Source organism: Urtica dioica, chromosome 8, assembly GCF_054948205.1.
Source record: "Urtica dioica subsp. dioica isolate 48M chromosome 8, U.dioica_male_clone48M_v1_H2, whole genome shotgun sequence".
Taxonomy (NCBI): domain Eukaryota; kingdom Viridiplantae; phylum Streptophyta; class Magnoliopsida; order Rosales; family Urticaceae; genus Urtica; species Urtica dioica.
In genome coordinates, this window is record NC_142763.1 from 8,081,230 (window position 1) to 8,102,547 (window position 21,318).

Genomic DNA, 21,318 nt, shown 5'->3' on the forward strand with positions numbered 1-21,318 from the left:
TGACAAAGGGCTCTGGAATGTCGGCGCGAGGGGTCGGTGTGGGCCTCGATCCCATTGCGGGACTGGTCGGTGTGGGCCTCGATCCCATTGCGGGAGTGTCTGACACGTGTTCGCCGTCGGAGTCTCCGACGATGACATCTTTTGCAACAGCCGCGACTCGATCTATTTCTTCTTCGATATCTCACGGCTCTATCGCATCTTCTCCCTCGACGTCTATGGGATACAGACATTTGCTCGTCTGTGTCTCGAGGAGAGTGAAAAATTCTTTCTCTGCTGCCCTTGGTCTCATCATTTGAAGAACACCCACCTTCAATACATTAATAAACGTTACCAATATTCCAAAATAATGTAAAATACATTAATAAACGTTAAATAATAAAAAGTTACCGTTTTTTTATTCAGGACGGCCTCGATGTCTTTGCCCATGATGACCACATTACTAGACCACGAGTGCATCCTGGGCACACGAATCCCCTAGTTCGACCCGAACCTCATCCCGATCTCTGGGATAGCCTCGTACGCCCAGTAATGAAGGGTATGGAGATTACCCGTCAATGTGTACTTGGCCTCTTTCTGTGCCACGTCCGGCTTGTCCTTCAACTTCTTTTGCAGCGTCTCGTGATAACGCCTTAGGTTCACCGAGAGGCTGGAATACGTCTCCGCCCAACTCAAATTTCCCCAAGGCATCTTGAAGAAGAAGGGGAGGTCTTGAACGATGTATAGAAATTTCTGCCACCTTTCTTCGATGGCTTTGTTGGCCGGCTGCCCCAGAAGATACACATAGACGAATACGAGCAGCCCGAGCTTGAACGCATCGTCATGGCTCTGACATATGGTGAACGCGTTGATCAACGCGCTCAACTTTCATCCGACGACGCCGTTCAAGTGGTTCGTGATCAATCGATCGTTGTTTCGCTCGTCTTGTTCGGCTTTGGTCGGACCGTCTTCATAGCTCATCCCCGAGACGAGTGCGTACTCGAGGCGTCCAAATCGTACTCGTTTGCCTCCGATACCAAAATGTATCTCCCCCCGTACCGTCGCCTCGATCTTCTTCTGAAGGAGAGTATGTACGAGCACCAGTGAGAAACCAAGCTCGCTCTCCGTAAAAAATTGCTCGAACGGAGTCCCGAGGATTCGTTCTTTTATCCCGAGCTCATCGAATCTCCTTCGTACCAGCTTCAAGATCCCCGTCCCACCGTAGGTGATACGCCCCGAGAATGAGACGTTGTATATGTAGTTCAAATTGTCCTAAAAAAACAACAAAATTAGGTCAGAATCACAATTCATCGTATGGCATCGTACAGACTCGTATAGCATCGTATAACAAAAAATTCTATTTTTTTAAAACTATCGTACAGCATCGTATAGCATCGTAAAACAAAAAAATTTAATTTTTTTTAAAACTATCGTACAGCATCGTATCGCATCGTACAGCATCGTACGATATCGTATCGCATCGTACGACTATTTTTTTAAAAAAAAACTTAAACCCATCGTACATCATCGTATCGCATCGTACATCTCTATGAATTTCATCGTACGACATCGTACAGCATCGTACGACATCGTACGATGTATCAATCTCATCGTACACTGGCCCTAATTTCAAACCCTAACATTCTAAATCCGACCCAAATCAACTCAAATCAACTCAAATAAGATTAATACTAACTCATAAACCCTATTCTAACTATTTCCAAAGACATTTAACAACAAATTAGTTGAAAACTTACATTTTTAGATGATTTTTGAGATCGGGATTTCTGTGTTTCACCGCTGTCGAAGATTGAAGCATTTCCATCGTACGCCATCGTCCTCTATCGTATTATATCGTACTGGCTCGTACAAGATCGTATGCCGTCGTACAATATCGTAGGAGTTTTTGTTTTTTCTTTGTTTTGAAGTGAACGAGTGAAATGGAGAGAGAGAGAGAGGCGCGAATGAGTTCAAATAGAAGACAGTGGTATTTTTGTCTGATTATGGTACAAAAGTCCATTTTTGGATATTTTTCAATATTAGGGTCTAACCTTGATATTTAATGGCTTATTAAGCCCAATTAATGAAATTTCTCTTTGAGATCAATCCATTTTCTGATGGTCAACATGAACATTGACTTATTTATTTCACTTTTGTCAATGCCTCGTGATAATTGCATATCTCGATGTATTTCATGACTACTACAAAATTGGCTATACCAATCAATAGTGTTTGAAAATAGTTAAAATAAATATTTTTATTTTTATTGATCGATTAATTTGTGGTAAATATTTGAGTGAAACCCACACGTCGAAACTAAAAACTTTTAACCGGTTCTTTGTCTTGATATTCTTAATTTTCTTTTCTTTGCGGTTTTTTGTTTGATTCGATTTTATTTTTGTTTCAATTATTACGTACTCATGTCTACATATTTGTTATATATTTATTTAAATAAAATGATTGCAATTTATCTATTTTATTCATGTCCATTATTAATAAATATGGCTAAGTTGCTCATTAATTAGTCGTTGATATATACGTCAGGGTTTATTTATAAAATATCCGTGTATCCACATTTTAAAAAAAAAATATCTTTGGCTTTACGTGGTAGGAGGTAGATATTTTATCTAAATAATATACGTTTGCAATATAATGCGATCAGTATTCGGTGTACCGTTTACTTGCACAAAAACTAGTTAAACAGGTATATTTAATAGAGTTGTCAGATAATTCATTAATTTTTTTCTTTTGTCTAGCTGTTACGATGACTGCATCAATATATAAACACGTAGTTTCCGATTCGAAAGACACATTTGAATAGAAAAAAAAATCGTTTGAATTTAACATTATTCCATAATTGATTTAATTAAATGTATGTATCAATTGTATATATTCTATAAAAATAAGAGCCGCTAATTTAGCTGGTGCGTTAAATGTAAAAAACTTACGGGGTGAGTGCATTATTTCTTGTTAGTTCATTATCATTTTTCATCATTTATTTGCGTCTCAAGCTTAAATTGCGGTCATAATAATACTTTCATATTGTATTTGTGTCATGCAGCTTTGAATCATTATCGAGTAATCAGAGCTTTTATGGAAGAAAATGATTAAAGCTCTAATCCACATCACACGGCCCAATTTAAATCAGACGTGAATGCACCATCCTTGTCAAAGACTAGGTAATTATTCGGCCCAATTTAAATCAGGCGTGAATGCATGATTAAAGAGAAAAACAATGGGCTAAGGCCCAAATTTCCAGCGCATGTGAGATAAAAAAATAGGGAAATGGCCCTAAATACTACCACTTTTCATAATTTGGACCAAAATATGGAAGTCCATGTTTTGGACAAGAATAGTAGTTGGTCAGCTGAAGAAGTACAATTTTGCCCTTTTGTAAACATACTCACACCACACACACGTCAAAACTAATAAATTAATAATAAAAAAAACAAATTCTTCTCAGTCTCTCTCTACATTCCCGCTCTCTATCTCCTAACTTTCTGGCGAAATCGGCGCTATAACCATCGAGCGAGTTTCTGCAAGTCCGGCCAAAACCCGCTCCGTCGCGAGCCGTCCTCTACCTCCGATGCACGACTCCGAGCTCAGCCCAGACCGTGCCAATCTTCGCGTGAACTCCGATCAGAAAGAGGAGAATCGCGAGCTCCGAGCCTCTCTTTTCTTCGCCGCGTGACTCGGTCGAGACAAAGGAGACGCGAGCTCCACCGACTCCAGACCAAGGAAAAGCCATCAGAGAAGCTTTTGATGAAGCTCCGACGAGCCTGAGAACATCAGCCGAGCCAGAGGAGACCGCCGAACCGAGAGATCGACCGAGAAAGGATTGGAGGAACTCTGAAATGGTTTTTTTGTATTGTCGGAGCTGACATACAAGTCTACAATTTTATTTATTATAGACTTTGTAATAAATGAAATTGTAGACTTGTATGTCTACACTGACAGTATTTTGTAGACAAGTATGTCTACAATTACTATATTTGTAGACATACAAGTCTACAATTTCATTTATTATAGACCTCTATATCTACAATAAATGAATTTGTAGACTTGATTGTCTACAATAAATGAAATAGTAGGCTTGTATGTCTACAATTTCAGACGTTGTAAACTTGTATGTCAACTCCGACAATACAAAAAAAACCATTTTTTTACCCAAACACACGAATGAACCTATAAATATGAAACTCAGAAACACGAATGAAACCCAGAAACATGAAACCCAGAAATAGACACGAACGAAACACGAAACCCGTACGTCAACAACGAAACTCATACCAAAAAACAAACACGAACGAAACTCACCCAGAACTTCCCAGATTTCGTTCGCCAACATGAAGAGATAAAGTTTACCTCTTCGGCGACGACGACGACGGACAAACCACTGGCGACGACCAACAGAAAAAGGCAAGCTTCTTTTTTTTTTTTTTTTTTTTACCTTAAATGAATGAGAGAAGAAAAAAGAGGAGAAAGAGAGAGCTCTGAAACAACGAACGAGGAGAGAGAGATCTGAGAGCAAGTTTGATGGAAATGAACAAAATAAAAAACCAAATGGCATTTAAGATTTTTCTCACATGATCAGGTAGTATTTTTGTCCAAAAACAATGACCACAACATTTTGGTCAAAAGTATCGAAAATACTACTATCTAAGACCATTTCCCTAAAAAATAAGAGAAAGGTGGATTAAGCCCATTACGGGAAAAATATATGGAGATATTGTCATAAAGTGTTGATGTCAATAAATATAATAAGAATATCTTACTTTTTGTTTCTTCTACAAATAACATGCACGGAACTTTCCATTAGAATAAGGGTAACATACCCATAAGTACAGATTTAGACCATTTTTATAACACTATACAACACAAACTTAAAATAGATCAAATCTAGCACTAAATATCAGTGTTATCGCAATTTGTGTTTATTTACTACATGAAGAAGAACAATAAGCACATTATACTTGAAACATTTTTTTGGCCCTTTCGAAATATCTATAATGGTTGATAGAAATATCCAAGCAACTACTCATTTAACATGAATAAAATGATTCTTCAATCTGTATAAGACATAAATCTAACACAATTTTCTTAGAAAGATAGTAGCAGCAGACGGTTAATACACCACCAATCAAAACTAAGGCAACTAACACATAAACTCAAACTAGAACCCAAATAAACTCAGTCCAATTAGACAAAAAAAAAAAAAAAAAAAAAAAAAAAATCTAAAATTACTAAATAAACCCAAAAAATTGATTGTTTCACCAATTCAACCTCCTTCACCAGTAAAAAAAAAGTGAATTTACAATTTAATTGCTTTATTCTATTTTACTAACCAGGTCATATATTTTGATATAATTTGAGAATTGGTTACACAAAAATGATCGTATTTATGAATTGAAAAAAATAACTACCCACAATATTAATTTTAATTAAAAGCATAAACTAATAATTTTTATTAATACTGGGTATCGAATATTTAAAAATTGCCATTTAAGGCCCGATTGGCTATTTCTTGAACTTTCGGTAAAAGTTAAATTTTGATGTGGCGTAGTTCGTGTAATTCAATTTATAAAGTCAATAATATTGGTTTATTTCGTCGGGCCTTTAAACATCAAAATCGTACCCATGAATATGAAATTTGTGTATTTGATTTGTTTATGACCAACAAACGATTTCTTCGTTATAAATTGCGCTTGTGAATATGATGAGAGTGCTGTTTGATTGGGAATATTGCAAATGAACATGTGTATGAATGTCCCTCTCTCATGGGACTAAATTGTCAATTACCTAGTGGGAACTTCTTGTTGCTTCTCTTTTAGCGGCTACTTGGCATTCACCGTCTAATTTATAGGTTTCTTTGCATATTGTAGGTCGCAATTGCAGAGTACGTGGTATCATTATTGACTTTATTATATGTCCAATATCGATTGAGTATTTGAACAGTATTTGACATCTATCTACTATGAAGCTAAATTTGAAATGTGAGTTAGGCCCACATTTTTAATACACCCCACATTTTTAATACACATGTACCAACAAATGAATGGTTATTTCGTTAGTACGTGATCACGTACGTTTTTAATTGGAATAGTTCTAGGTTCCGTTTGAAACCCGGAAAATAGGAGGGAAAAGAAAATGAAAATCTCTTCTATTTTACATAGGTTGTTTGGATCGATGAAAATATGGTGAAAAAAAAATATGATGAAAAATGCCAGGAAAAATAACTTAAATAAGGATTTCATTTTCCTTCGAAAATCAAATGGAAAATGAGAATCTCTCCAAATTTGTCTACGAGGGGATCACATTTGTGTGTCTCGTCCAGGGACCGAGCCAGAAAAACTAAATAGGGGGGCTTATTTGAAAAAAAATATTTAGAGAGGCTAATTAAAAAAAATTCATAGTAAAAATGAATTTTTTTTTTAAAAAAAGAGTCAAAAGTGTAAATTTTTAGGGTAAAAAATGTAAATTTTTTTAAAAATGGGCAAAAAAATGTAAATAAAAAATATTTGAAGGGGGCTACTTAAAAAAATTCATGGTAAAAATGATTTTTTTTAAAAAAAATGGGTCAAAAGTGTAATTTTTTTAAAAAAATGGGTCAAAATGTAAATTTTTTTTAAAATGGTCAAAAAATGTAAATAAAAAAATTTTAGGGGGGCTAATTAAAAAAATTCATGGTAAACATCAAAAGTGTAAATTTTTTAGGGTAAAAAATGTAAAACTTTTTAAAAATGAGCAAAAAATGTAAATAAAAAAATTTGAGGGGGGCTCACCCTAGACCTGATTTAGCTCCGTCCCTGGTCTCATCGTTACTTTTCCGTCAATTTTCTCTCATATTTTCCATAACTTCCAAAAACAATTAGAATTTTGACTTTTTCTATTATTTTCTCTAACATTTCCATTTTCTCTATAATTTTCACTTTTTCTCTTATTTTTCGGGTTCCAAACGGAGCCTTATTGACCTGCCTATTTCTATTCCAAGCTATTTCGAACGACAAGTTGTTCCTCTTATTTTGGATCATCGAACTCAACCAACTCGAATCCTATTGTGGTTGTTTGTGACTCTTGATAGTAATCGAGTTTGTAATATTGGTTTACATTAGTTTTTTTTTTTTTTTTTTTTTTTTTTTTGCAAATAAACACGCCCTGAATTAAAAAAAAACTGATATCATATATATGTGGTATTTGTACTTTGAAGAAATCTCAAGGGTGAAACTCTCGTATTAGAAATGGTCAGTTCATGTGGTTTTATAGTCATGTCAAGCCGTTTTCACTCTTCATATTCACAACTTATTAATCTTCGTACTGTTCTACAATCAGTTGGAGTCCATATATACATTTATAAAGTCATATAAATAGAAACTTGAGAAATAAAGGCCACGCTCCGTCTAAATATTGAAGCAGATATTCGAAATTCCGATGGGTTTATTTTTTTAATTAGCTAGAGTCGTAATTTAGAGACAACAGATAAGGAATAAATAAACTCATAAACATACGTGTGAGTGTGTGCCTGCTTGTCACAGACCGTGACGAGAAGATTTAAGAAGACTTATGGTCCCTCGTCGAGAAGAAGAAAAAATAAAACAGAATATTAGGAACTCATATTATTGTCATATTGTCGTGGAAACAAAAACTTAATGAACGCATACATATGCAACTCTGAACATGGACCACGTTGAGCTTGTCTAATCTTCTGTAAGTTTTCTCTGCTCGATACTACCTTGGTTTGAGAGAAAAAGATGACGTTGAAATTAATAGTCTCTATGTTGCATTTAATAATAAGTTGCTACTAGATGAGTATTTTAGGTGTATGGAAAATTGCTATTAATTCAGCAGACAAGTAATGGTTTATTTATTGTTTTTATGCAAATTTTAGTTCATAAATATCTCATGTAATGATTGGTTTTAATCCATTTATATTATTAGTACTCGGAAATTCAAGTGAAAATTGTACAAATTTGATAGTGTATATATATTTAATAATATTATATATGGGCATATATTTTCAATATGTCATCATCAGTGGAATAAAATGCTCAATCGGATAAGCTACAATTCCATGTAAATAGACTCGGTGAAATCGGATTCCAAAGTTTCAGTTATTTATTTTAAATCTAATTTGTTATATCAATATCATTCTTCATATAGTGATCTCAAATATATAAAACTGCATGTGTACTTAATAACTATATGATGCCACTTAATAAATAAATTTAAAAAAAACACTAATGATGGCACGTGTAGACCTACTGAAATTGGCAGGGAAAGGTTTATTTGATCGGCTTCTCATCGTTCGTCATGTCCAGATCTGCATGCATACGTATTATTTATTATACATCGTCAGAGCGTAGAATTGATACACATATACATATGAGGATTGAATCAGTCCCTCGCCAGGAGAGTTCTGTTTCTTGGCTCTCTATTCCAAACAAGTATACGTAATAACACATTTTCTCTCACTGTAAAACGCATCTTTCTGTTTACTACTGCATTGAAATTTATTCACCATAGATTTGGACGATATATCATTATGTATACAACTTAATAAACCTTTTTTTTTTTTTTTTTTTTTTTTTTTTTGCAAATCTACATATTTTTTTATTTGCTACAATAATTTAATTGCTTTTTTTCTTTTCTGCTATGATATAAATCAGCTGCTTAATCAATCGTTAGTTTTATTTTAACCCGCTCCTTTAAAAAATATATTCCAGCTTATCATCAAGCAGTGGTTATTAGCGCAGCGCAACTGTATGTCACGTTTTCTTTGATCTATCTACTTATTTTGTTTTTTGGTGCGACTTTAATCTACCACAGCATTATTGCTTATAAGTCCACTCTCTTTTGGTGACGTGAAAATGCGTTTTAACTTTTAACAACTTTCCTGTTTTTTTTTTTTTTTTTTCCTTCTTTCAATCAAGGGAAATGTAGTTCACTTCAATGTTCATATTTGATCATTATTTCTGTGACACCATGAATTATAATAGGTTAATTAAACTATTGTTAAGCTAGGTCTTCTTTGTAATTAATTAATCAATACAGACTTGATGTTGAAGTTTGGTTTTTTGTTCTTAAATATTTCAGCCCATTAATTATCATTATATAAACGCATGTATGTATAAACTCTCCCTAAACAATTATAGTATACAGTGTATATTCTTATTTTTGAGATAAACAATCAAGACACGACCTCATTGTGATAATAGCCAACTGATTAGATAATATTTAATTGTTTGGTGTGAGTGGATCGATTTTTTTTTTTCTTTAAACTATAAAAGAAAAGAACAAAGGATCGAGTTATTATCAATACAAAACAAAATAAAGAATAAAACAAAAGATCGAGTTGCTAAAAAAAAAAACTATAAATGAAAAGAACAAAGGATCGAGTTATTATCAATACAAAACAAAATAAAGAATAAAACAAAAGATCGAGTTGCTATCAAAACAGACATGCAATGTGTTAGAATCTAGATGATTATATTTAGAATCAAACGAAACAAAATAAGAAGTGAAGGAAAGTAGTATAATAAAAAAAAATCAGGCGGCAATCTAGCCAAAAAGGTAAAAAAAAAAATAATCAAATTAATACTGAAAACAGGGGACCACATATTTATAGGAAGTACAGTGAATCCTTTTTCTGTTGCTCAAAAAACAGTGAATTCTCCTTAATAATTTGCAGTGGTTCGCCAGTCAATTCTAATTAAGATTCCGAACTAGAAAATAAATTGTACATATTGAATTATCGATTTTGAAAGATAACAATGTATATTTTTTAATAGATCTCAAAAAGACTAAAATTATAATACAACATATAAGTATATATAAACTCCTTATAAAAGATATAAAAATTTGATATTTTCACGTCTCAGCTTCGATGAACTTGATGAACTCAGATTTAGAGCAAGAACAAAGAAGACGAAGATAAAAGAAAATTCTTCATTGATTAAATTGGGGAAAGTACAATTCAAATATATACACGCTTTAACCAGCGATGTATCAGGGAAGACCAAAATAACCCTGAACTAAAGAAACTCACAAAGGACAAAAAAGTAATAAACTAATACACCTGTTTCGTACACTATAAGAAAGACAACACCACATCATCTCTTCTTAACAAATCTAATACTCCCCCTCAAGCTCTGCTGTAAAGATCTTTAAGGGACAGCTTGGACGTAATCGACTTCAACGCCGGAGCCGGTAAAGGCTTGGTGAACATATCAGCAAGTTGATGCTGTGTTCTAACAGGTAACAGCTTCACCTCACCGCGTTGTACATGACCACGCACAAAATAGAGGTCTATCTCTATATGCTTAGTGCGTTCATGGAACACGGGGTTCGTCGCTATGTACACTGCAGCTTGATTGTCACAAAACAGAACTGTGGGACTAGATTGTGTAATCTGAAAGTCTCTCAACAGTTGTTGTAACCAAATCAGCTCACTGGTCGTCGTGGCCAATGCACGATACTCTACTTCTGCCGATGATCTGGAGACTGTATTCTGTTTCTTTGATCTCCACGCAACTAGCGAATCCCCAAGAAATATGCAGAATCCAGTTACTGAACGTCGCGTATCAGAACAGGTCGCCCAATCCGCATCCGAGAATCCCTTGAGTTGTGTCGTGGAAGAGGCAGGAAAGAACAGCCCTTGACCTGGAGCACCTTTAATGTACCTTAATAAATGATGAACTGCCTGCAAGTGTACAGTCCGAGGAGTTTGTAAGAATTGACTCAATGCATTAACAGCATATGTTATATCAGGTCTAGATATGGTCAAGTACAGAAGACGCCCAACTAAACTCCTATAATGAGTGACATCATCAAGTAAGATGCCATCATCAGAGGTTTTGATATGTATAGAGGAACCTGATGTCAAATAGCTTACTGAGATCAAATTAAACTTGAAATCAGGTACTAAAAGAACATTTCTGAGCATGAGGTTCCCATTTAACAGTATATCACCGTAAGAAAAAACAGGTATCACCGTGTGGTTAGGTAAGGTCACAGTAGAGTTGCGCAAAGGTTTCAAACAGAGGAAAAGAGATTTAGTTGCACAAATGTGTCTTGTAGCGCCTGAATCTATAATCCAACTAGTCTTAGAGCAAGCAATACAACCTGAACTGTTATTAAAACAGCAAGAACCTGCATGGAAGGATGTCATATTGATATCAATATGACCTTCTGGAGGAGCTGGTGCTGTGAGTTGGTTAGAAAGCATGCTGATGATCTGGTGTATCTGATCGTTGGTGAGATTCACTGGAGGTGCAGGGTTGGACACTGGCTTCATCTCTTGGTTGATAACGGTTCCTTCTGCCACATTTGCCTGAGACTTTTGCCTTGGTTTGTATCCAGTTGGATATCCGTGTAGCTTATAACATTTGTCTGCTGTATGACCTGTCATCTTGCAATGAGTACAAACAAGTCCATTTTTCTTGTTTGCCTTCTTCTGGTCATTTAGAGCCATGGCCATCGGATTTGACTGTTCTTGGTTGATGAAGACATCACCGCTGATGGATCTTTGCTTCTCATCTTGGCACACCATTGAGAAAACCTTGTTGATAGGCGGAAAAGGCTCGAGGAGAAGGATTTGACCTCTCACAGTGTTGAAGGAGTCATTCAGTCCCATCAAGAACTTCATGACATACTCATTATGCATGAAATTGAGCAATTCTTTGGAGCCTCCACAGGTACAAGCGCAAATTGGCCTGTAATTGTTGAGCTCTTCCCACAGAGTCTTGAGTTTAGTGTAGTAGACACTTACAGACTTCTGATCTTGAACGAGGCTCATGATCTATCTCCTCAGCTCGAAGATTCTTGATCCATTGCCTTGTTCATAACGCTCCTGCAGATCCTTCCAGATATCCATCGCGGAGTCTCCATAGGCCACGCTTGATGAAATTTCCTTTGTGCAGGAGTTGAGAATCCAAGCAATGACGATAGTGTTGTTTCTCATCCAAGAATTGAGGAGGTTGAGATCCGATTCGTCAGGCTTCTTGATGGATCCATCTATGAACCCTAGCTTATTCTTGATCTGGAGAGCCATCTTCATCGATCGGCTCCAAGAGTGGTAGTTCTCGCCATTCATGTGCTGAGTCACCAAGACCATTCCCGGCGAGTCAGTATGATGCAAAAAATAGGGATCAATCGGCTCATTGGACAGAGTTTTCCGAGATACGACGCCAGTCGCAGAGAGATCGCCGCTCAAATCTTCTTCACCAGACATCGCAATCGATTGAAGAAGGTAAAAGAACGGAGAGAAGAAGAATTTCGAAGGAATGAGATTACGAGGAGTTTTGCGGAATAAACTGCTCTGATACCATTTCACGTCTCAGCTTCGATGAACTTGATGAACTCAGATTTAGAGCAAGAACAAAGAAGACGAAGATAAAAGAAAATTCTTCATTGATTAAATTGGGGAAAGTACAATTCAAATATATACACGCTTTAACCAGCAATGTATCAGGGAAGACCAAAATAACCCTGAACTAAAGAAACTCACAAAGGACAAAAAAGTAATAAACTAATACACCTGTTTCGTACACTATAAGAAAGACAACACCACATCATCTCTTCTTAACAAATCTAATAGATATTAAAAATCGTGAAAATTATAATTTCTCAGATGAGGGTACTACTATTAGCCTGATTTGTCCTCAACTATTGCAAACGGTAGATTGTGTTAGCGGCAATATTACAAATAATATTGATATAGACGGATAAAAGACAAATTGCATGCACGAAAAGTACACGTAAAATAAATTACAAAACCCAGTTACACCTTTGAACTAAGAACCGGAGAAAACACAAAAAAAGATCGGAAACGTCGAGACCCGTTTGACGGTTTCCTTGAAGCTTTTTATCGCCCTCCTCAGGTGCAGGATAATTCGGACGAAAGCCTCCCAGGATACAACGACGTCGGAGACAAGCTGAGCACCAACCACTTGACTCCCTAAGCGAACTTGAACCTGTGAGAGTACTATCACCAAGACAAAGAAACTTTCTGGGAAAGAGAGAGGGAAACAGGAACAAGTGGGGAATATATGGATTTCGTTGTATATCCAGAATGAGAGATCCGAAGGCCTTTTATAGCCGAGCATGCAGAGTAGGTTCCGAATTTGAACCATCTAAACGTTCAGCCATAATGCTCATTACTGCTCACTAACTCTGCAGGTTTTGAACGTGAGCAGCCTTGGAAGCTCGCTCAAAAACGCCTCCATTAAGTCTCCTTTATTCTCCCATAACACAAAAGTTATTTTATGGAATTAAAAGAAATCGTAAGTGAACTTTGCAATAAAAAGTTAAGGATAAGCCCAAGGCCCAAGCCCGAGACATTCCCGAAACCCGAAACCCGAAACCCGGGTCCGGGCCGGGCCCGGCCCGGCCCGGCCCGGCCCGGCTCGGCGGCGGCGCGCGTGTGTGTGTGTGTGCGCGTGAGGGGTTAAGAGATAACCCACATACACTCTCTTCTCTTGCACTTGCTTGACCACTAAAGAGAGAGGATAGTATATAAACACTACCACAACACACTTACCCAACCCATGTGGGACTTTTGCAATTCACTTTATTTACACATGACTAATGTGTTCTTTAAGCATACTTTGAGCATCAATTTCTCATTCATTATAGTAATGATTTTGGCAAATAAATAATCAATCTTATACCCGACGCAACGAGGAATAAGAATACGCAAGAATTAACAAATTCCGATGAGTGGACCCCACTCAAATATTAGCCACAAATCATCCATTTACTTGTAAATAAAGCTCATTATTTACAATTCTTCCAACAGATTGTGCTACCCATTACTCAATAAAATAACCCAAATATTAAGTAGAAAAAAATCACATATACTATTGTTTGTGCATAGCACTGATTTGACAAACAAGTTCTCGACTCTTATTCTCTCATTGCTTATTCGATTTAGGACGAATAACTTTCCTTCTATACATTACACGGGGTTTGATTTATAATATTAATGTAACACTAATCAACTTGTTATGTACTTTATGAAGTGACCATATCAAGTATGGAATTGATGAGGTGACCAAAGTAGCGATAACTGACTCCCTACACATTTATATATACATTTAAAGGAAAGAGTTTCAAACTTTTGTGTCGCATCACATGTCTCAGCTGATGAAAAATACTAAGAAGAGAAACGAGTAACGATTCCAAAAAAAAAAAAAAAAAAAAAAAAAAATTATACCAAAAACACATAAACTATAGATTTATTGGAAAACAGTACTAAACCAACACCACTGTACAACGTTTCCTTTATTTACTCAACATTGTTAACCTCTCTGAGAGGTTCGTATTATTCAACTAAAAAAACACATTATCACCACTTAACAACGGAGCCAAAAAAAAAAAAAAAAACCTAAAACGAGCGAGTCTTTATTAGGGCAAGCAAAAGCAAACCCTCAACGGTCGGATCAATCGAGATCCTTGGTGAAGTCGGCGGTGGCCTTGGTCAGCGACGAGAAGGTGACCTTAGAGCCGACGAGGAAGGGCTCGTCGGTCCACGTGAAGGTGTCGTATCGGAGGAAAAACTCGGCCACCAAAACCCTAGAGACGAGCACGATGAAGTCCTTCCCGGGGCACTGCTTGTTCTCCGTGGTCGGGTCATCGCTCTCTCGGCCGTTGGACCAATACACGTACTTGATGTTGCCCTCGGACTTTCCCATGAACCTGAAAGGAACGAACTCCTCGGCCTTCTCGAACACCTTCGGGTCCTTGGTCGCGAAGGGCTGGTAGCCGAAGATCATCTCGCCCTTCTTGATCTCGAACCGGGCGTCGTGTGATTGGACGATCAGATCCTTCTTGGCTTTGCCGTACTGGAACGGCACGGGCGGGTCGATTCTCAGGACCTCGTACACCGTTGACTTCACCAGAGGCATCTTCTCGAGCGACGCGATCGTCACGAGCCCGCTGCCGCTCAGGTCCTGTTTCACGGCCGTACGGACCTCCTTCGCGATGTTCTTGTGCCACGTCACTCCTGCGCGGCCCAGCCATTTGAAAATGTTCGGGAAGAGCACCTGATATATATACACACACACACACACACACACATATATATATATATATATATATATATATATATATATATATATATATATATGTAAGAAGAGATATGGCAAATATTTTAGTGCCGGCAACATTTTAGATAAATATTGAAGTGGGAAAGTCCCACATCATCGGTTTGTTGTGAGTGGACATGTATTTACTTAGTACCAATTAGATTTAAGATGAAATTGAATTTAACAAACAAATCATCATACATAATCTTTTACTTAAAAAAACAAAAAAATGTGTGTTATGGCCAACCAAAGATGACACAAAAACTCTTCGTCGCGGTGTAACGTAAATAAAACTACAGCAAACCAAATGCAACACGTATACCTTGAGACCTCCATAGGTGTTGAAGCAAGTGATGAAGATCAAGTTATGAAGAGCCTCGTCCTTATCGAGCCCGAATTTGGCAGCGCCGTCGAGTATGTCCGACGCGGCGTCGATGTAGGCCTTGCAGATTGCATCGTACTTGGATTTCACCAGGATCAGCGGTATCGGAAAAGTGTGGATGAGAAGATCCTCGACGATCTGAAGAATCTTGGTAGCCGGAGAGCCCACAGTCACGACCGGAATCACCTGAGGCACGAGCCAGAGATCCACAGTCTTGCTCGCCGAGTCCCCGAGCCCCGCCTCGGCTGGGCTCTTCTCGCAGAAGAGCCCGAACACGTACTCGAACGACTTCGGGTCCGAGATCGTGTTGTACTCCACGGAATCACTCCCTTTCAGCTTGTTATCGAGGATGGCGAAGAGCTCGACTAGGGTTTTACGGAGGAGCGGGATTACGCTGTCCCTCTTCGAGGCCAAGAGGCTGAAACAGAAGCTCTTGATGGCCTTGTGCTTGGGCTCGGACGGGTCGAGGAAGGAGAGGACTCTATAGCCGCCGGTGAAGTTGACTGAGGGCATGTAGGTTCCGTCGAAGACATCCTTCTTCTCGACCTTTTCCATGTCGAAGAGGACCGGGAAGGTCAGGGCGTCGAGGAGGATCACCACCTTCGGGTCCTTGGCCATGAACGGGCCGGGCGGGGCGTTGGCGCGGAACACGGTGGACCCGTATTTCTCGAGACGGGCCTTGAAAAACCCGTCCCGGCCCTGGTTGTAGTAGAAGTCCAGCCGGTCGCGGATCGCTCCGATGAAAGGAAGGCCGTAGCCGCCGGGGATCGGCTTCAGAGGAAGCTGCTCGTCGTTGGTCTCCGGCGGAGTGTAGAAGAAAGGCTGGCTTTCCTCGTCGTACTCCGGGTCTGGAATTCGGTACGTTGGGTGTCTCGGAGGAGCCATAGTTGCTGGGTTTTTTTTTTTTTTTTTTTTTTTTTTTTTTTTTTTTTATAGTGATGGAAGAGATATGGGGGAAGCTAGGTTTTTTCTGTGTGCGACCTCTGGTTTTTTGCTTTGTTTGTGTTCTAATAATGTGTCTATTTATAGTTGAATTTTTCTTAGGACATGTCATGCTAGGGCTAAAATAGTCTATGCATTCCATGAAAGGTTATTAATTCATAGGAATGGAACGTAGAGTAATCGAATGTTGGGGTTATATCTATGAAATAATTGCAGTTGACATTTGTAATTAGTTATTTATCAATTTTTGACATGGTAACAATTATTGAAATTTTATGTGAAATTAGCTAGAGAGCATTTCATGAAATTTAAGTTAATGCTAGACGTATGACTTATTTAGATTTCTTTTGTTAAAATTGTTAGAATTGTGAGTCTAATCGAAACTGCGACGAAGCTAACGACTGAAAATCTTATGACGATAATTTGCGGATCGATCTGCGTTTAGGTCGATGTGGGGTTTGGAAAGGAGGTGGTAAATCCCTTTCCGAGGGTCGTACGGAGCAGAGCTTCTTGTGCGAAAATCCTATTGTAAAATTTATTAGTTAGCGTTATTTTGGGAATTTCAGGCCCGTCTGTTAATCCTAGTGTTTTTCCTATAAATACCTTATGCGCCGATGTTTTTTGTATAGTGCAAGAGAGTTGTAAACATATTTTCTTTCTATTTGGGTTTTAGTGAGAATCTATAGCGACGAAGTGGATGTAACTTTCGCATTGAAAGTGAACCACTGTAAACCTGCGTGTGCTTTATTTTGTTCTTCGTGAATTTTGTTTTGATTTTAGATCGGATTTGTCTGTTGAATCCCTAACAAAAAAATTTACTCACTTCATTCAAAAAAATAGTTTGTAGGCATGCTATTATAGGGCCACGCACAAAATTCAACTATATTATTTTTTGTGTTTTTATATTTATATATTCATTTTATTTTTTTGAGTGGTGCGTGGGGGCTGAGGCCACATCAATAATATATATATATATATATATATATATATATATATATATATATATATCAGTAGCTCAGTTATTAATCAATACTACTATTTTGACCAAAGATATTTTCTTTTGAACGCCAAAACTTACTACTAGCTACATAAACATTTTCATCTTCTTTATTTTTCTTCATTGTAATACATCATTTTGAAAAAATTATATCAGCCCCCTATAGTTTCATGTAAATATATTAGTATCTAGCATTAGCGACGACGTAACTCCCAGTAAATCAACATATAAAAAATTAACCAAAAATTTATTGTAGATTAGTAATTAATAAAACAAAATTTAACCTAATATATATAGTAAACAATAAAGACAAACATATATATATAGTTTTTTTTTTTTTTTTAACAAGGAGCTTTAAACATTTGTAGATTTTTCAGTACAATGTATAGTAAAAAACTCACAAAAACACGAGTACCAGATAGTAATTACGATAACAAAAACATAAGATAGATGATAAAAGCAGACATAACACCACACAGCGTTTCCTTTATTCAATCCAACGGTGTCAACCTCTCTCCATATAGCATAGGACCGAGGTTTGTGTACTTATTCAATTAAAAATAAAAAACAAAAAAATTACATAATTATTACCCTAAACGACAAAGTCATTAGGGCTATAAGCTACACCGTCAGATCCGGATCAATCGAGATCCGCGGTGAAGGTGGCGGTAGCCTTGGTCAACGACGTGAAGTTGACCTTAGACCCGACGAGGAAGGGTTTGTCGGTGGTCGTGAAGGTGTCGTATCTGAGGAAGAACTCGGCGACCAAAACCCTAGCGACGAGCACGACGAAGTCCCTCCCGGGGCACTGCTTGTTCTCCGTGGTCGGAGACTCGGTCTCTCGGCCGTTGGCCCAGTAGACGTACTTGAGGTTGGCCTCAGACTTTCCCATGAACCTGTACGGCACGAATTCCTCGGCCTTCTCGAAAACCTTCGGGTCCTTGGTTGCGAAGGGTTGGTAGCCGAAGATCATCTCGCCTTTCTTGACTTCGTACCGAGCTTCGTGTGATTCGAGGATTAGGTCTTTCTTAGCTTTGCCGTACTGGAACGGCACGGGCGGGTCAATTCTCAGGACCTCGTGCACCGTTGACTTCACCAGAGCCATCTTCTCGATGGCTGCGAGTGTGACGCCGCCGTTCGGGTCCTGCTTCACGGCAGCCCGGACTTCCCTCGCAATGTTCTTGTGCCACGTCACTCCGGCCCGGCCCAGCCATTTGAAAATGCCCGCGAATAGCACCTGATTGTTATAATTCATAGGTGTACGAAAAAAAATTAATCATTTTTAAAATAACGAAAGTTTGTCCGAAATTAGTGAAATAGTTAAAATATATAAATGTATATATATGAAGTTTTAAAAAAACTAAGCAAAGTAATTTTAGCTGTTATAAATTGAAAACATAGTTATTATGTTAATTAGTTAGTTTTAACAAATATATAAGTAATTAAGTCATCAAAATTTGAAGATTTACTAAATAGTCAATTTTTATAAATTTTAAGTATATAATCATTATAATGATGTAATATTATTTGGACGTTTTGACATTTTATTTATACTTTTAGAGTCTAATGGTAACGATTGTTTACTATTGTTAACGTCTTTTTTAATTATTTATTAATAAAATATCGTGGATATTTACTTAAAATTTACTAAAAGTTAATTATATGACAAAGTTTGAGTTTTCATATGACTATATATCCAGAGAGCCATAGTTTTAAATGGGTATTTTGTTTTTTTGTTTTTCCTTATTTTATTGATTGATTGCAAGAAGTATATTATTTCCAAAAAAATAATTAAAGAATGGAAATTTATGCCTCCTGAATTATTTTCCACAATGATGTTGATGTATTATTGCCTTTTTTGTCTTTAATCATCGAGCATCTTATTATAAAAAAATGGCAAGAAATAAAAAATGATTATTTGTAATTTTGAAAAGAAAAATAGATAATGTCGTATGTGGTCCGTGGGGATCACATGCCTATGTTGGAACTTTCAAAATCCTTTGATTAATTACTAGCTATCATCTACTCTGTATTTGTCTCGTGACTAACTTTCGTCATCCCAAAGAAAAAAATTGCTGTAAAAAAAATGTAAAAATACTCATAGCCAGCTCGTCAAAAAACGTTAGAAAATTATTGAATCAACGTAAACTTTTTTTTCTTTCGAAACGACGTAAAAAAAATGGCTAAAAAGTTTACTCTTCTAGAAACTATTATGACGCTAACTTAATTTCTCAGCAACAAAGAAAAAGGCAAAAAAGAAAAAAAAAATGTTACTGCCCACCAGATCGTCTCAATACCACTTGATGTACAACGACAATAAAACACCATTATTACACAAACATGTATTATTATTATTATTACCTTGAGACCACCGTAGGTATTGAAGCAAGTGATGAAGATGAGGTTATGGAGAGCCTCGTCCCTTTCGAGCCCGAACTGAGAAGCGCCGTCGAGAATCTTCCCGGCAGCGTCGTTGTAAGCCTTGCAGATCGCGTCGTACTTTCCTTTCACAAGAAACGGCGGTATCGGAAACGTATGGATGAGAAGATCCTCCACCGTCTGAAGAATCTTCCCCGGCAAGCCCAGCGTCACCAACGGGATGATCTGAGGCACGAGCCACAGATCCACCGTCTTGCTCGCCGAGTCCCCGAGCCCCGCCTCGGCCGGGCTCTTCCCGCAGAAGAGCCCGAACACGTACTCGAACGCCTTCGGGTCCGAGATCTTGTTGAACTCCACGGACTCGCTTCCCTTGAGCTGAGTCTCCAAAGTCGTGAAGAGCTCGCCTAGGGTTTTACGGAAAACCGGGATAACATTGTCCTTCTTCGAGGCCAAGAGGCTGAAGCAGAAGCTCTTGATGGCCTTGTGCTTGGGCTCGGATGGGTCGAGGAAGGAGAGGACTCGGTAGCCGCCGGTGAAGCCGACCGAGGGCATATAAGTCCCGTCGAAGATGTCCTTCTTCTCGACTTTTTCCATGTCGAATAGGACCGGGAAGGCTAGGGCGTCGAGGACGACGATAACCTTCGGGTCCTTGGCGATGAATGGGCCGGGCGGGGCGTTGGCGCGGAAGACTGTGGACCCGTATTTCTCGAGACGGGCCTTGAAAAACCCGTCCCGGCCCTGGTTGTAGTAAAAGTCCCACCGGTCGAGGATCGCCCCGATGAAAGGCAAGCCATAGCTTCCTGGGATCGGCTTCAGAGGAAGCTGGTTTGGGTCCTCCGGCGGGTTGAAGAACAATGGCTGGCTTTCCTCGTCGTATTCCGAGTCCGGAATCCGGTACGTTGGGTATCTCGGAAGAGCCATAGAGATTTGGGAAGAGTTTTGTGTATGTGTTTGCATTGTTTGTGTTTTAATTGGTACATTTATAGTTGAATACTTTTTTTTTCTACTTTTTTTTTTTTTTTGGGATAATCAATGCTATAGGGACTAATTCGTCCATGCATGCTCTGAAAGTTTATTTCTTGGTAGGAATAGAGTCCCCTTCAAGTAATTTTAAACGTGAGGAAAGAAAGAAAAAAAAAGTAGTTGCAAATAATTTTGAACATATCCACGTGATATTTTTACCTGTAAGGTTTGTTTGTTTGCATTTTTGTATTTTGTTTAAGAAATAGAATATATTATAGATGATGTTTCAATTAAATTACATATTTTATTAATGGTAGAGATTTTCTCCAATTAAATGAGTTGATTGTTTAGGAAAAGAGTTAATGTTGTCCAAATAAATTATGAGTCGCTCAATTAGTTTAGTGAACTTATAATTTGTATCAACTTAATGATATGGAGTTGCTTTTTTATGAATAATCAAAAGTAAACCAGTAAATAGTTAACCGAATATCATCTCAATTAACTGATTATAATTTTGGAATTTAAAAAGTTGTTAGTTCATTTAGGCCAATGGAGCATCAAATTCTAATTTTAATAGATACATAAAAAATGAAAGACTA

At 37.6% G+C, this 21,318-nt stretch overlaps 3 protein-coding genes across 3 annotated transcripts; all 3 read right to left on the reverse strand.

Annotated features, from left to right (window-relative positions):
* Positions 1 to 11,770: 11,770 nt before the first annotated feature.
* Positions 11,771 to 12,202, reverse strand: LOC149387795 (uncharacterized). Its single transcript, XM_089622251.1, has one exon. It carries the CDS (start codon positions 12,200 to 12,202, stop codon positions 11,771 to 11,773), a length of 432 nt encoding a protein of 143 aa, XP_089478377.1.
* Positions 12,203 to 14,214: 2,012 nt separating this feature from the next.
* On the reverse strand, positions 14,215 to 16,364 carry LOC149387796 (allene oxide synthase 3-like). Its single transcript, XM_089623975.1, has 2 exons — positions 15,379 to 16,364; positions 14,215 to 15,014 (listed from the first exon to the last, which is right to left on the reverse strand). The coding sequence occupies exons 1-2, from the start codon at positions 16,321 to 16,323 to the stop codon at positions 14,412 to 14,414; spliced, it is 1,548 nt and encodes a 515-aa protein (XP_089480101.1). The 5' UTR covers positions 16,324 to 16,364; the 3' UTR covers positions 14,215 to 14,411.
* A 1,463-nt stretch (positions 16,365 to 17,827) lies between these two features.
* Positions 17,828 to 20,737, reverse strand: LOC149387797 (allene oxide synthase CYP74A2-like). The gene is made up of 2 exons (XM_089623390.1): positions 19,739 to 20,737; positions 17,828 to 18,614 (listed from the first exon to the last, which is right to left on the reverse strand). Exons 1-2 carry the CDS (start codon positions 20,711 to 20,713, stop codon positions 18,018 to 18,020), a joined length of 1,572 nt encoding a protein of 523 aa, XP_089479516.1. The 5' UTR covers positions 20,714 to 20,737; the 3' UTR covers positions 17,828 to 18,017.
* Between the last annotated feature and the right edge of the window lie 581 nt (positions 20,738 to 21,318).